The following is a 14,017-nucleotide window of genomic DNA, read 5'->3' as shown; positions in this document are numbered from 1 at the left end:
TCCCCTCTGTCGAAAATAGGCGGCCAATGGTCAACCACATGTCAACCATATGTATGGACTGACGTTTATCTGACATGCATGACGTACCTATACACTTGATGTGCCCCTCCCCCGCAAAAAAACGGCAGACTATTTTGTACCGAAAATTTTAGACATGGCGTCTCCGTTGGTTATATCATCTAAGCTAAAGGATCATGGTCCACTTTGAACAACCTAACCTAAGAATTGGCAAAAAGCACCAGTGCCTTTTAAGTAAATATACTCATACGGAATTATAAATATTCCGGAATGTTTTCCTGCACCAAAGTAAGTTCGTACCTATCTAGTAATGTTACCTATTCTGTGAACGAAGAGCAAAAGATAATAGAAATAAATAACAAATAATATTTCATACCTATTTACGAATTTCCAAAAAACTCATTTGATACGAAACGAACCAGGGTCGAACCCATGACCTCTAGTGTAGAAGAAGTATGCCTTTGCCTTACCGCTAAGCTAGGTACCACTTTAGATATCTACGTGAATAAGACTAATTATGAGTCTACATTTTTAGGTAACTATGTATCAAGTTAATTCCAATTACATGTCACTGATCTGACCACAACAACAAGGCAAATATAGCTACCTTACCTATACGAGGTACAATATACATTCGTGAGTTAATTTCGTTTGTGAGCGACAGCGGGAGTCTCCCAAAAAATAGGAAATACGAAATGTCAGTGTCAGCATCAAGATATAGTCCATGTACGAGTGTAAAAAATTATAAATTATATTTTGGCGTTTTATAATGTGCTTTTGTGAATTTCAGGGCATGATGCGCTTGCGCGATAACTGCAGACGCAGCGCGGCGCTATGGCTGTGTTGCGTGCTGTACGGTGTGGCGCAGGCCGAGAGCCCTGTGTCGATGTCGTTCGAGCCCTCCGTCGTTCACGTGAGGAGCCCGGGGAGGAACAGGATTCGTTCTGTTGATACATCCTCAGTCAAGGTAAGCACAATACTGGATGTTTTAACCCATTAGGCATATTGTATATACATTATAAGTAGGGATGTACCGACTAGTCGCCGACTACTTAGTCGGGAAAGCCGACTATCCGGCCACATTTGTAGTCGGCGATTAGTCGGCGACTAGTTGACAAAAATGGCCGATTAGTCGGCACTTAATTAGTGAAAGAATAACAGAAGAAAAAGAAATCAACAGTCAATATTTACCGTATGTTTTATGTCTATTTTACTAAAATACCTATTTAGGGTGCATACGAAAACTTTTTTTCATATAATTGATCGTTATCGTATGTTGGTGGGCTGGTGTTTTCCTCTACAGGTCGATCTCAACTGATTCTCGTGTAATTTCATGGGCAAGTTTGATAGTTAAATAATTTTTTCTACTCCCGTACTTTTAGTTGTCATTTAAAGGGTTGTGCACATACCTTAAAACCCCTATCTTATAGTTGTCAAGACAAGTCTTTAGTCTATTCCCAAAAAAAGTATTTGTGCATAATACACGCAGTATCTTTTTGGCACTTTTACGATACTTCGTGTAATCACCACTTAAAAAATATTGTATGAAATACATTGTTGCCAACCTAATTTTAATTGTCATCTTTGACAGATGAGTGAACCATAGACATGTTTTTTTTATTTCATTCATTCTTTTCCCGCCCGTACCCTTTCGGCTTCGCCTCAAATTGTTACTCACGCCACTCGCCTTTTTTGACCTCTCTTAAACAACGGTTGCATAAAATACTATTATTACTATTCAGTTTTTTATGGGGAACTATTTATATTATTGCAAAATTTAGAGACAGACAGGGCACGTTGCTCGTAAAGACGCTGACCACAGGGGATAGGTTCTTAACTGGCGACTACGTACGGGAAATAGAGCCTTAGAAATACCTCCTACAAACTGTACTACTGACGGTCTGCTCAGTATCGCAAAATAAAAGACAGAAATTGAACGAGGATTCTTGTGATAAGTCTTTGAACCTGTAAAGAACACCTTTTAGCCAAGCTACAAGTAATATGATGAATACCGCAACCAAAGGAGCAAAACGATTGTTTTTCACCTGAACTTATACGAAACTAATGATCTGGCCGACTAGCCGACTAGTCGGCCGACTAATCGGCCACTCGAGCGCCGATTAGTCGGCTAGTCGGCTAGTCGGCCAAATCAATAGTCGGTACATCACTAATTATAAGTAGGTTCTTAGGTCCATAATATCCATAGATCCATGTTCAAAATCGCAAATAAATTGGCTGTTTTATACGTTGGGCCTTGGGCTACATGCTAATGCTTGAATGTTTTATGATAACTCGATAGGTACCTAGTAAAAATGTTTTCCGTATTATGACTTACCTACATTAGGTACATATTTATTTGTGTGGCAAAAAACGACCTATGTATGTGTGCCTGTGTGGCCATCCATTTCAGTCATTCAAAAATGCGGTAGATTTGTAATAGATATATTGCGCGAAGGGTTAAATCAAGTCCATCGGAATTTGTACAAATGCATACGAGTATCTATTTATGTATTTATAATGTGATTTGTTATCGTTTAAATTAGTACATACGATCGTAGCCATGTGTTTAAACTACATAGGTACCTACACGTGTCCAGGCATGCCTGACATATCACTGTATCGTAATATAAACGTAGGTAATCGAACTATGTAGGTACTTACAATAAATTGAATAAATAACTGAATATTATCATTTTTAGGGTTCCGTACCAAAAAGGTAAAAAGGAACCCTTGTGATGCTACTCTGTCCGTCCGTCTGTCTGTCACTTGTACATTCCAAAACATACGAAGGAAAATGTAAAAAATAAATACCCCCCCCCCTCTTTATCTTTGAATTTAGTAACAAAAACTTATGAAATCCCGAATTTAGTTTGCAATTTAACCACCTTTGGGTGTGTTTATTACACTTGAAATTTCTATGAGATTACACTAGACACCTTTAAAATAAAAGAAAAATTGTAGAAATCGGTTCACATCACTGTAAAACCAATGCACATGTCGCAGCCAACTGGTTATTAGCTAGGTAAGGGTGGTATTCCACCTATCCAATTTCTTTGTCCAATGTGTATTGCGTCTCACATTTTTCTTAATGAGAGAGTGAGAAGCAATGACATTGGACAAAGAAATTGGACAGGTGTAATACCACCCTTAACGCTTAGCTTTCTATCTAACAAAATAACGTCCAGTTATATACCTATGTATAGGATAGAATGATTCAAACATCATGAATACCTACAATAAAAATTAGAATCATACCCCACATCTCTGATGTCGCACAGAAATAATATTCCGTACACTCAGCCGTAAAATTCCATGGCCACTTTATGACGGAATTCATTCAAATATCAAAACAGTAGGTACATACACTAACTGTACAATTGAATTTTCAGACTAATCCCAGCATAACCATCGTAGGTGACCACTTCGCGATCAACGGAGAACCATTTCAAATAAAATCAGGTTCTCTGCACTACTTCAGAGTGCCTGCAGTTTACTGGAAAGATCGCTTGCATAAATTGAAAGCAGCTGGACTTAACGCTGTGTCGACGTTAGTATTCCATTACTATACTTAATGCAAATATTTTTTCATACAATATTCTATGTTATAAATGCAAATGCGTTTAATCAGGTATGTCGAATGGAGTTTCCATGAGCCCGAAGAGAGACAATACTCCTTCGAAGGTGATCGCGACGTGGCTGCTTTTATACGTCTCGCCGCGGAAGAAGGGTTACATGTTCTACTGCGCCCTGGGCCTTACATATGTGCTGAAAGAGATCTGGTGGCGTATAAGTTTGATGTTTTATATATTTAGATAGGTAGTTGCAAGGTGGTGGTCACTTCCTTAAGCATAAATTTAATAGCGCCTGAAAACTGCAAAGTTGAATTTTTTCAGGATAAAAATTGCATGTCAATGACAATAGAGATGTTTCACAGTTATTCTCGTCTTTTCACAGGGCGGATTCCCATATTGGCTACTGGGAAAGTACCCTCAAATACGATTGAGATCGACTGATGCAGGTAATGTTTTTAGTAGTAGTAGTAAAACATTTTATTGTACAAAAAAGAAAAACACACATCATTAGTACTACAGCGAACTTATCCTGTAACATATTATATTGTATACGCACCAGTCATTTGTATTTGTATAATATGTAACTCAATAAGCGTGAATGTTCATTATAATAAGAAAACAATAATGTAAATAGAAACGTAACACAATAACACAGTAATACAAAATAAAAAGCGCTTTTAAATGTAAATATTTTAAGAAACTTATGCATTCGATTTGGTTATTGTTAAGTTTTTCAACAGATTTTATCGCTGAAACAAAAATATGGTTGGAGAAGTTGTTTGAACAACTTACACCTCTATTATTTGGAAACGGAGGCCCGATTATTTTAGTCCAGGTAATTATTTAAATCAGATGCAATAATGCATTTTAATTAATTTAAATAATGACCTAATTCAACGTGGCATGACAGGTGGAAAATGAATATGGCAGTTACGGTAGTGACATGGAATACAAAACACAAGCTCGTGACATAATGCTTCACCATGTGGGTGACAAAGCTCTCTTGTACACCACCGATGGCAGTTACATATCCTTATTCAAAAATGGTGCCATCCCAGAAGTTCTCACCACAATTGATTTCGGCGTAAGTTCCAGTAAGTATCCATCCATATGTACTGAATACGAGTGAAGAATATTCCAAATTTCCCCTGGTAATCCGTCAAGACATCGGTAATCCACCATGATATGTAACGTTTGAAATTATAGAACAGGCACAGACAGAATACTCCCGGTGCAAACCTCATTAAGCCGACCGGCTTCTTCTTGGCTGACTTCTTTTTTTGTTAACAGAGAATAGCGTTCAAGATTATTTTAAATCATTAAGGAGCTACATGCCGCATGGTCCTCTGATGAACTCCGAGTACTACCCAGGCTGGCTGACGCACTGGGGCGAATCGTTCCAGCGAGTCCCCACGCCCGGGGTCGTCGCCACTCTAGAGTCCATGCTAAACAGTTCCATCAACTTCAATATTTACGTTTTCTTCGGCGGCACCAACTTCGAATTCACAGCAGGTTTCTATTAAATTAAATTTTTGTCATTTACTAGCTAATAACTATACGTTGGTATATATTTTAATTAAATATCAAATCCGGAAATGAGAATAATAAAATCTTCGTTTTTATTGCAGGTGCTAACTATGACGGCACATATACGCCTGATATTACGTCATATGACTATGATGCCCCTTTAAACGAAGCCGGAGACCCTACTCCAAAATATTTCGCTATTCGCGACGCTTTAGCAAGGGTATGAAATGTATTTATGAAAAATACACACCATTTATAAAATATTGCAATTACATAGTATGGTTTATACCTATCATAATGTTTATTCATTGATTTCAGCATAACCCAGAAGTGGCAGATATTGCTCCCCCTTCACCATCCAATAAATCTGCGTATGGAAAAATAACCCTAACAAAGCGACTTGGTCTGTTATCTACAGCAGGCCGGGCAAGCTTGGGAAAAAAGTATCCAAGTATAGTCGGCTCAAAACTGCCTACGTTTGAGAAGCTGCGCCAGCGCTCCGGACTGATGCTCTATGAGATCTCGCCGGGGGAAATGGGCACAGGCTCTCTGTTGGAAATTAGAAAACCTCGGGATCGCATTCATGTTTTTGTTGACGGTGTAAGTAATTTATTATCTAAGTACAAATATTTCTAAAATAAATTAATAAATATAATTACTTTAAAATATTTTTTTTTGTGTAAGAGCTACCGATTTGACTTAATTACATTTTGTAAATTTTATTTTACAGAGACTAATAGGAATATTAAGCTGGACTAAAAAACTATATTCCTTGCCGGTAGAAACTAAATCTGACTCAGTTCTATCATTACTTGTCGAAAACCAAGGACGCATCAATTTTGGTAGCGGAATACACGACTTTAAGGTTCGTAAAATCTAACGAGGAGGATTTTGAATACTAGCACTCATGTCTTCTACAACGATCCTTTAAAGGAGATCGTCGATTTTCTTAGACGTTTGGGCCCCCTCGCAAATTGAACGTATACATGTAATATATATAGGAAATTAATCGTTATAATTGCGAGATTACGATGATAAAAACAGAATTACGAAATATAACGGGAATTTTGAGAAATACTGCAATAAGAACTTGAACGTGACAAGAAAAACTTTTATATACAAAAGCGTATACTACTCACACTATTCTGTAAAAGTGTTTTGGCTTTTTAAAAGAAAATATAAAAAGTCTGGCATGTAAATGACACTGAAAACGTATCCGCGTTCAATAAAAAGTTATATTTTGATCTTGTTCAGAAGTTCATTGTTACTTCTACGGAGAGTGAACAGATCCATTTTAAATCTTCTTTCAATGAAGTAAGGTTTATTTAAGGTTGGCGTTACTTGAAAATATTTGACGGGCGGATAAAAATGGTTGCGTTTCGTTAAATAAAAGTAGCATGATATCGTCGTATTCTGAACTCGTTTAAATCTCCAAACTATGTAACTACATAAAAAGTCAAATTACTATATTTCTTAACTACCTATTTTAGGCATTTTTACAGTCGATTTAGAATTTTAAAGTAGGTATATATTAAATAAATAATGAATGACACTACTGATATTTTGAATAGTATCGAAACGCACTTATGTCAACTATGACTTATGGCTACCCACCTTATAGTTTAATGTAATGAGATTTTATAACTCCTTAGTGAAAAAACCTCACGGTTTGTGTGAAGTTGAGCGTTATGTCAATGCTAATAAAGATGTTGACGACGTCAAGGCTTTTGTTAATATATAATACATTGATTTACGGAAATAAATAATATAATGTCTTTTAATTATGTATTTCTAATTCCCGTTTCATTTTTACCCAATATAATATCTTTTTCAGTAATAAAATGCGTATATAATTACTGTAATAGTCTGTACCATATACGTGATGGTTTACTCCGGGCCCAAAATCGACGATCTCCTTTCTTCTATTGTTTTTAAGAAATAGTATGGTAAACGTACTGGCCGCGTAGCCAAGATGCCGATCGCTTACGCTCCGTAGCGATCGAAACGCAACTGTCACTGTCGCTCTAATATGGAAGAGTGATAGAGAGACATAATGCTTTTCGTTGTCGAACCGATTGTAACCTTGGCTAGGCCGGCTGGTACTCGACGCAGTCCCAATACATGTCATCTTGAAAATTAAGTCATTGTCAATAGAGGTGACGGCAAGGTGTCATTTATTGGGCATTAGCGTGTCGAGCACTAATACGTTTACCTTACATGATTAAAAATATTTGAAAGTTCCATTCCAAAACGTATGTTTAATTAACAGGGTATCCTCAGTGATGTCACTTTGGGCATAGAGGTGCTCAACGGTAATTGGTCTGTAACTGGATTTCCCCTTGAAAACCTGGACGGATTAGCGACGGCTACCGCTGAAGACGGACAAGGGTTCGAAGTACCGGTGCTGTTTGACGGTTACTTCACTATTCCAGAAAACGAACAACCCCAAGATACATTTTTCGATACTACTTCATGGGGAAAGGTAATAAATAGCTTAAGCCACTTTTCTTCAATATTTTTTAAAGTTTCTTAACGTAAATGGCGAAAACGTAATCGTAATATTTTTTTCCAAACTGCTGAAATATTGTCGTTGGAGAGGGTGACAAGTTGCCCCTTCCTCTTGATACCAAAGGTTAATCCATTTCACGAAAACTATTTAGAACGTGGTGGGTATAAGTTTTCTTCAAGACTTCCCAACTTGATAATGTAGTGGTCGCGATGATATATGCTCTTTTGCTTGTGGTGTTTTTATTAGACACAACATTGCTTTTTTATCGTATTTAAGAAGGCACAGTTTTTCTACCTAAGTCGTAAATATTTTCTTAAAGTGTTTACCTAATACTTCTATTAGCCTTGAGATAACCCTGGTTTATTTTAATTATACATACTAGTTATTTTTACCAGCAACGAATGCTAATAGGAGCATGCATTAATGTTAAATTATTCACACAACACAAGTAAGCGACTGTCCACTAACTGTTCCTTTACGTCTAGGTTTGTACTTAATTGTAAAATAATTTTAGGTGATATGATTAATACTACAGCGCAAATAAAATAAAGTTGAGCCTTTCTTCTCCCTGTAAGAATTAAAACGAATGAATGTTTAAGCCCCGCTTTACATTAAATCAGATTGAAAACTTTTATAAAATCAGAACTAGTGGCTCTGTGAGCCGTAGACCTCGCGATAATTCATAACTTCATAAGCTTAAAAAAATGTACAAACAAAAAATACTTACCTACTTTGTTGAGTTTTTATCACAGCGTACCTGCTTACAAATGGTCTTAAATGCATAGACCCTAGATTTTGATAAGGATTGGTGAATGGATTGTTCTATCTGTAGGTACAACATAAGCGCAACTTCACCGTGTGTCCTACAAAATCTTCTACTGAGTTACAAAAACATAAGGAATTTTCGGAATTTAACGGAAATTTACTTTTTTTTTTGCCACAAATCGGAATATCGTGTTCATTCCTACCAGAATGAGGACCTCCTTAAACCTATCAAATTTTATCAAAATCTGACAAGAATAAAATTCCCATCTACCTTCTTTTTGGGGTTGGGTTGGATGTGATTATTTACTTAACGATGTATTTGTTTTGATGTCTTTTGTGCCACAATTTATCACGAATGGCAGTTTAAAAAAAAATCTTTTTTAGGGTTTCATTTGGGTGAACGGACACAACCTCGGACGCTACTGGCCGGGCACCGGGCCGCAGGTGACCCTATACGTGCCCGGCTGCTGGCTGCTCGCCGCCCCGCAGCGCAACCACGTGCAAGTGCTTGAGCTGGACCGGGCTCCTGTCGACACCTCAATCCAGTCCATACTTCACCCCATACTCGATAGAACTGCACAATAGTAATATGTGGGCTCTAAAGCCTGCCGTAAAACTGTCTAACATTGACCGAGAGAATAAAGTTCGACATCTAACTAAGGTCAAAATAAAACCGTTATTATGAAAATAAATGAAAATCCGGAACCGTCTTTTTTTTATCTGTCTCCCGGACTCCAGCGGGCTCAGCACGGTTCCATTTTTATCGACTATCACTATGCGCGTCCCTTTCGCACTTACATACTTGTTAGAACGTGACAGGCATGGTGACAAGGGATAAAAACGCGACCGTGCTAAGCCGCCAGGTCCCTTAGTGAGCCGTGGCAAAGAGCCGGGACTATGAAGGGGAATGATAATGTAGATTTGCTTCTTATTTGAGACGTTCCATGCACAAAGGGTCCTGATATTCATATTCGGTATGGAACGCCACATTTTTCAATGCGTCTCTATGACAATACCGTGATAAAAAATAGTATTTGTACAGAATACAATACACTCCGATTTTAAAGATAGGGACACACTTAGCCCACGTACGCAACGTATGCAATGCATTATAAAATTTGATAAATGAAACCTGAAATCTAGGTACATACTTGTCATGTGGCGTTGTGTATGACACGTATGTTTCCGAGCACACAAATTTCAGGGTCCAGGGGGCCGATTTTTGAATTTCGAGTGCTCGATTTCGTCACTCGAAAATCGGTGGAAAACAACGTAATGCTCATTTTTGAAATACGAGCGATAGAAATTGGGAATCGAGTGGTATTGACCACTCGTTTTCAATTCTATTAGTAGAATTTAAATGCCGGGTACTGCAGATATTATTGAACGAAATACTCGAAACTCGAACGAAATCGAGCGGTCGAAATTCAAAAATCGGCCCCCAGATTTCATAATGCATTGCTTACGTTGCGTACGTGGGCCCTACCCTAATGCAATTAGTGTTCGCAGGTGTGTGTCGCACAAAAAAACCACGAAAACATTATGTCAATTATTTATAATTTTTAAAGTTTACATTTTATGTATAGTCAGTAAAATTATTACACATTGTACGCAAAGGTGATAAGCTAATGGTTTTGCTGACTGTGCCTGATATTCTAGATACATATATAATTATGTACGGTCCGAAGTATAAACTAAAGGATTTGAAAATAACCCGTCCACGTTAATATTCTCTGAACAATAAACTTGTGCTCAGATCATTTTTAACACCTCGCCATATATTCTGCTGCTGATTATATTTACCGTCTATACCTAATAGGTACACCTAACCTAATATTTTATAAAGGTTATTAGCTTATTATATATACCAATATATACCTAAATAGGTATATACCTAATGCTTCTAGGGAAAGGAGAGATCTGAGGTCCATGAGTTCCATCAGCATTAATCTTATCTGCGGTTGTAGGGTTCATAAAATAAACGATAAACTTGTTTGTGTTTGATCGGATTATGTGCATATATTTTATTAGAATTATTAGCAACTTTCGCTATACTTAGCGACTTTGTTGAGAAAATGAAGTTAGTGTTTATATCGTTTTAATGGGCAATATATCGTGTTTTACTTCAGGCGTTAACTAGCCTGTGCGTCAATTCATTATAAAATGTAAAAACCCTCATAAGCAGATAACAAAAACAAACGAGATAGATAGGTAAAAGTTTTGCAAGGGAAATCTCCCTCCCTGTCTCTTACTGTAAAAGTAGGTAATGATGGTTTTATGATACTAAGTGTAATGTAATGCACTTAACCAAACGACGCGACGTCTATTCAGATTTCTCTTGGTCTTAGGCAATTAGGGCCCATAAAATTCGCATAATATATTTCCAAAGTTCATAAAATAAAAACTTACTTATTGTCTAACTTAACTAATTATCTATTGTTAACTTTTCTAAGGCAATTAGCTCACCTGTTAGATGGAGAGTTAGTCCCGGAAAATGGTATATGATAATGATAATAACTAAACTAGACGAAATATCAGGCCTCCGTCACACGCTCAAGGCCACGCGCTATATGCCTACCGCTCGGCGTATCGTCGACGATACAACCGACAGAGGGCCGCCGAACGCCCGCCTCAGCGCTCGCACCGCATAGCACCGCGCGTTTCCCGCGCTTATGCTTCGAAATGCCGAAACCACGTAATTATTGCGCAGTAGATGGGTGAAAAAGTCAAAAAAACAAAGGAAAAAGCCTATAATAAAAATTCATCTTTTTATGGCGGGCTAAAGGTCCCACCTGAAAGTTTAATAATTATATTGAAGGGTTAGAAAAAGTATTTTTAATTAATTTTGACGACGTAATAATTAATCGGCCTGGTAGCACCGTATTACAACTTTTAAAAACCGTTGATTGTCCGTTGCTTTGCTCCTGAATATTTATTAAAATTATTTACGCGATTTAGGATATTTTCAACTACTTATAAAATTTTAATAACAGAGAAGTGAAAAAATTATAAATCATTATATTAAAACTAAAACATATTTGATTCGCAACATTCGTTTTATTACAATAATCATCATAGGTAGGGTAGCTACAACCCTAGCGCATTCTTACGATGACGCGTTGGCACGTGACTCGAACGGCGGGCAACACAGTCTCGACTCTTTGTGCGCGTAATTATGGTACACTTCTTCTTGTCCTGAGCAGCAGGTATTATTATTAGGCTTCTGTAGGCTATTATAGCGTAGGTATTTTTGCTTTTGTTTGGGAATGAGGTATCTGTTACGTAGTAACTATTTATTAATCTGTGAAAATATGTAGCGTTACAATCACCAAGAGGAAAGGAAGGTATATACATACGTAGCCCAAATTTGATAACATTATTTCTGGACGAGGCCAATAGTACATTATTGTCGAGGCTCGGAAGTAGCTACTTGCAGGCTGAGGATTCGTTTTAAACGGACGACCTTGGGAGTCCGTTTAATTGAATCCGAAGCCAGCAAGTAGCCTTCCAGCCGAGTCATATATAGTGCTTTTCTCAAAAATGGTGCAAGAAATATAAATATCATAGAAATATTTTACAAAAGCAACGTTCTTACGTATATATTTTCACAGAAAAAAGTAGAAACAATTGAAAAAATTAGCTTTGCCGCCTTTTTATTTTTTTAATAAAAAAATAGAAGTGTATTTTTCTGCCAAAAATACGCCAACCTATTTGAGACAGCTAAATAGTCGCGGTACTAATCATCTGTTTGGCTGTTTAATGGGCCTGTGCCTTCATTTGATATGGCCGTTTCATCTTTTAAAAAGTTTGGAACTCGACAAATAATGGAATTTGTATGCAACATTGCAGTCCCAAAATCGAGACTGCAATGTTTTTAACTTTTTAATTTTTGACTGACCATAAACTACGCGCTTCGCGACCTATTTTTTAAACGGCAAAGTCGACTTTGCCTTCCATTTTTGAGAAAAGGGATATGAATTAGGCGGAGTAGGTCACTTTCTTAAGAGGTCATCATCATCACTTTCGAGTTCGGTCACGTTTTGAGTACTTCACATTCTGAGTTTGTCACTCTCTGAGTTCGTCACTTTCTGAGAATGTCACTTTCTGAGTTCGTCACTACATTTTTAGCATAGTAATATTTAAGCGTATACCTGCACGAACAATGGATACCTGCAGCAATGATATTAGCTGTACGGCATACGGCCGCTTTTATGTAAATATGACATACAGGACGTTTTTAGGGTTCCGTACCCAAAGGGTAAAACGGGACCCTATTACTAAGACTTCGCTGTCCGTCCGTCCGTCCGTCCGTCAGTCCGTCCGTCCGTCTGTCTGTCACCAGGCTGTATCTCACGAACCGTGACAGTTGAAATTTTCACAGATGATGTATTTCTGTTGCCGCTACAACAAATACTAAAAACAGAATAAAATAAAGATTTAAATGGGGCTCCCATACAACAAACGTGATATTTGACCAAAGTTAAGCAACGTCGGGAGTGGTCAGTACTTGGATGGGTGACCGTTTTTTTCTTGCTTTTTTTTTTCGTTTTTTTTTGCATTATGGTACGGAACCCTTCGTGCGCGAGTACGACTCGCACTTGCCCGGTTTTTTATTTGGCGTTGAAGGGAAATACGTATAAACGATAACGGGATACTGTCCTAAGGTGACGTTCGGATTCAGACTGCAAAAGCAATACTGCGGCAACATTTCCACAAATGGGAAATCCTTTTTTCAACTGAAATGTTTTACTTGCCTGTCACTCTGAACTCCACTGGTGAAGAGCTGCCAGACGTCCGGATCTAGTAATAAGGATATTAGGTATAGCAAATGAACTAGTTACGATGGTCTCATTATTATATACCATTTTCCGGTGCTGGCTCTTAGTCTATATATAAATAACGAGCAACTCTTGAAAGCATGCATTTTCTCCACAGAAAATAGTAGGTAGGTCAGGGTTACGCACAACTCATCATAACCTTGCCATTGCCACACACGCCACGCTTACTTCACGATTGTATAGTTTTCTTTTTTCTGTGGTTTTCTCATTTCCCCACACGTCTCTAGGTGAATGCATAATTATTGTAATATGTAATAAGTCTACGCATTCTCGAGTGTGGATGTGGGAACATAGGTCGCGTTAAAGTCCAGTCCCACCTATTAGATGTTATATTAGATTTAGATGTCACGGTGCCTTACGGGATCGAGTAACACATCTGCTTAGAAATAAATTTGGATACCGTTTTAATACGCAGGAGTCCAGGTTTTATCCCATAACTCAGCATTTAGTCTACCGTTTCCACCCAATAGCCCAGTAGGTACATAGATTTCATCAAATCTCAATAGCCCGTTTACCCTGGGGGTGCTGCCTCTGCGTGCCTCCCATATGACACGGGTAGGGGCAGAATACTTTGAATATAGGTACCCCTTACATTTTGTTAAATTTTCGAAAGGGCCTTCAAGTCTTGGTACCGACCACGCACGCCTACCAAATTTTCGGAACACCAGTGATGTTCCGTAGACGGGAAAGTCTACGCGTGATTAAAAGGCACCGAAGGCATTTTGCTTAGTCTGCTATCCTATAGACCAGTGGTGGGCAAAGTACGGCCCGCGGGCCAAGTGCGGCCC

At 37.9% G+C, this 14,017-nt stretch overlaps 1 protein-coding gene across 3 annotated transcripts in view; it reads left to right on the top strand.

Annotated features, from left to right (window-relative positions):
• Positions 1–9,042, top strand: part of LOC134792844 (beta-galactosidase-like) — a 30,755-nt gene extending 21,713 nt beyond the window's left edge. For all 3 annotated transcript variants that reach the window (XM_063764250.1, XM_063764249.1, XM_063764248.1), the window contains exons 2-13: positions 809–985; positions 3,408–3,565; positions 3,647–3,797; positions 3,973–4,036; positions 4,331–4,425; positions 4,501–4,684; positions 4,881–5,102; positions 5,219–5,337; positions 5,436–5,717; positions 5,848–5,982; positions 7,387–7,599; positions 8,776–9,042. In XM_063764250.1, coding sequence (XP_063620320.1) covers positions 812–985; positions 3,408–3,565; positions 3,647–3,797; positions 3,973–4,036; positions 4,331–4,425; positions 4,501–4,684; positions 4,881–5,102; positions 5,219–5,337; positions 5,436–5,717; positions 5,848–5,982; positions 7,387–7,599; positions 8,776–8,976 — 1,998 coding nt within the window. In that variant the 5' untranslated portion in view covers positions 809–811 and the 3' untranslated portion in view covers positions 8,977–9,042. The remainder of the gene's footprint in view (positions 1–808; positions 986–3,407; positions 3,566–3,646; positions 3,798–3,972; positions 4,037–4,330; positions 4,426–4,500; positions 4,685–4,880; positions 5,103–5,218; positions 5,338–5,435; positions 5,718–5,847; positions 5,983–7,386; positions 7,600–8,775) is intronic.
• Positions 9,043–14,017: the final 4,975 nt, after the last annotated feature.

The sequence above is a fragment of the Cydia splendana genome, chromosome 8 (assembly GCF_910591565.1).
Source record: "Cydia splendana chromosome 8, ilCydSple1.2, whole genome shotgun sequence".
NCBI classification, from domain to species: Eukaryota; Metazoa; Arthropoda; class Insecta; order Lepidoptera; family Tortricidae; genus Cydia; species Cydia splendana.
Note: the sequence above shows the minus strand (reverse complement) of the source record. Positions and strands in the feature narration are given on the sequence as shown.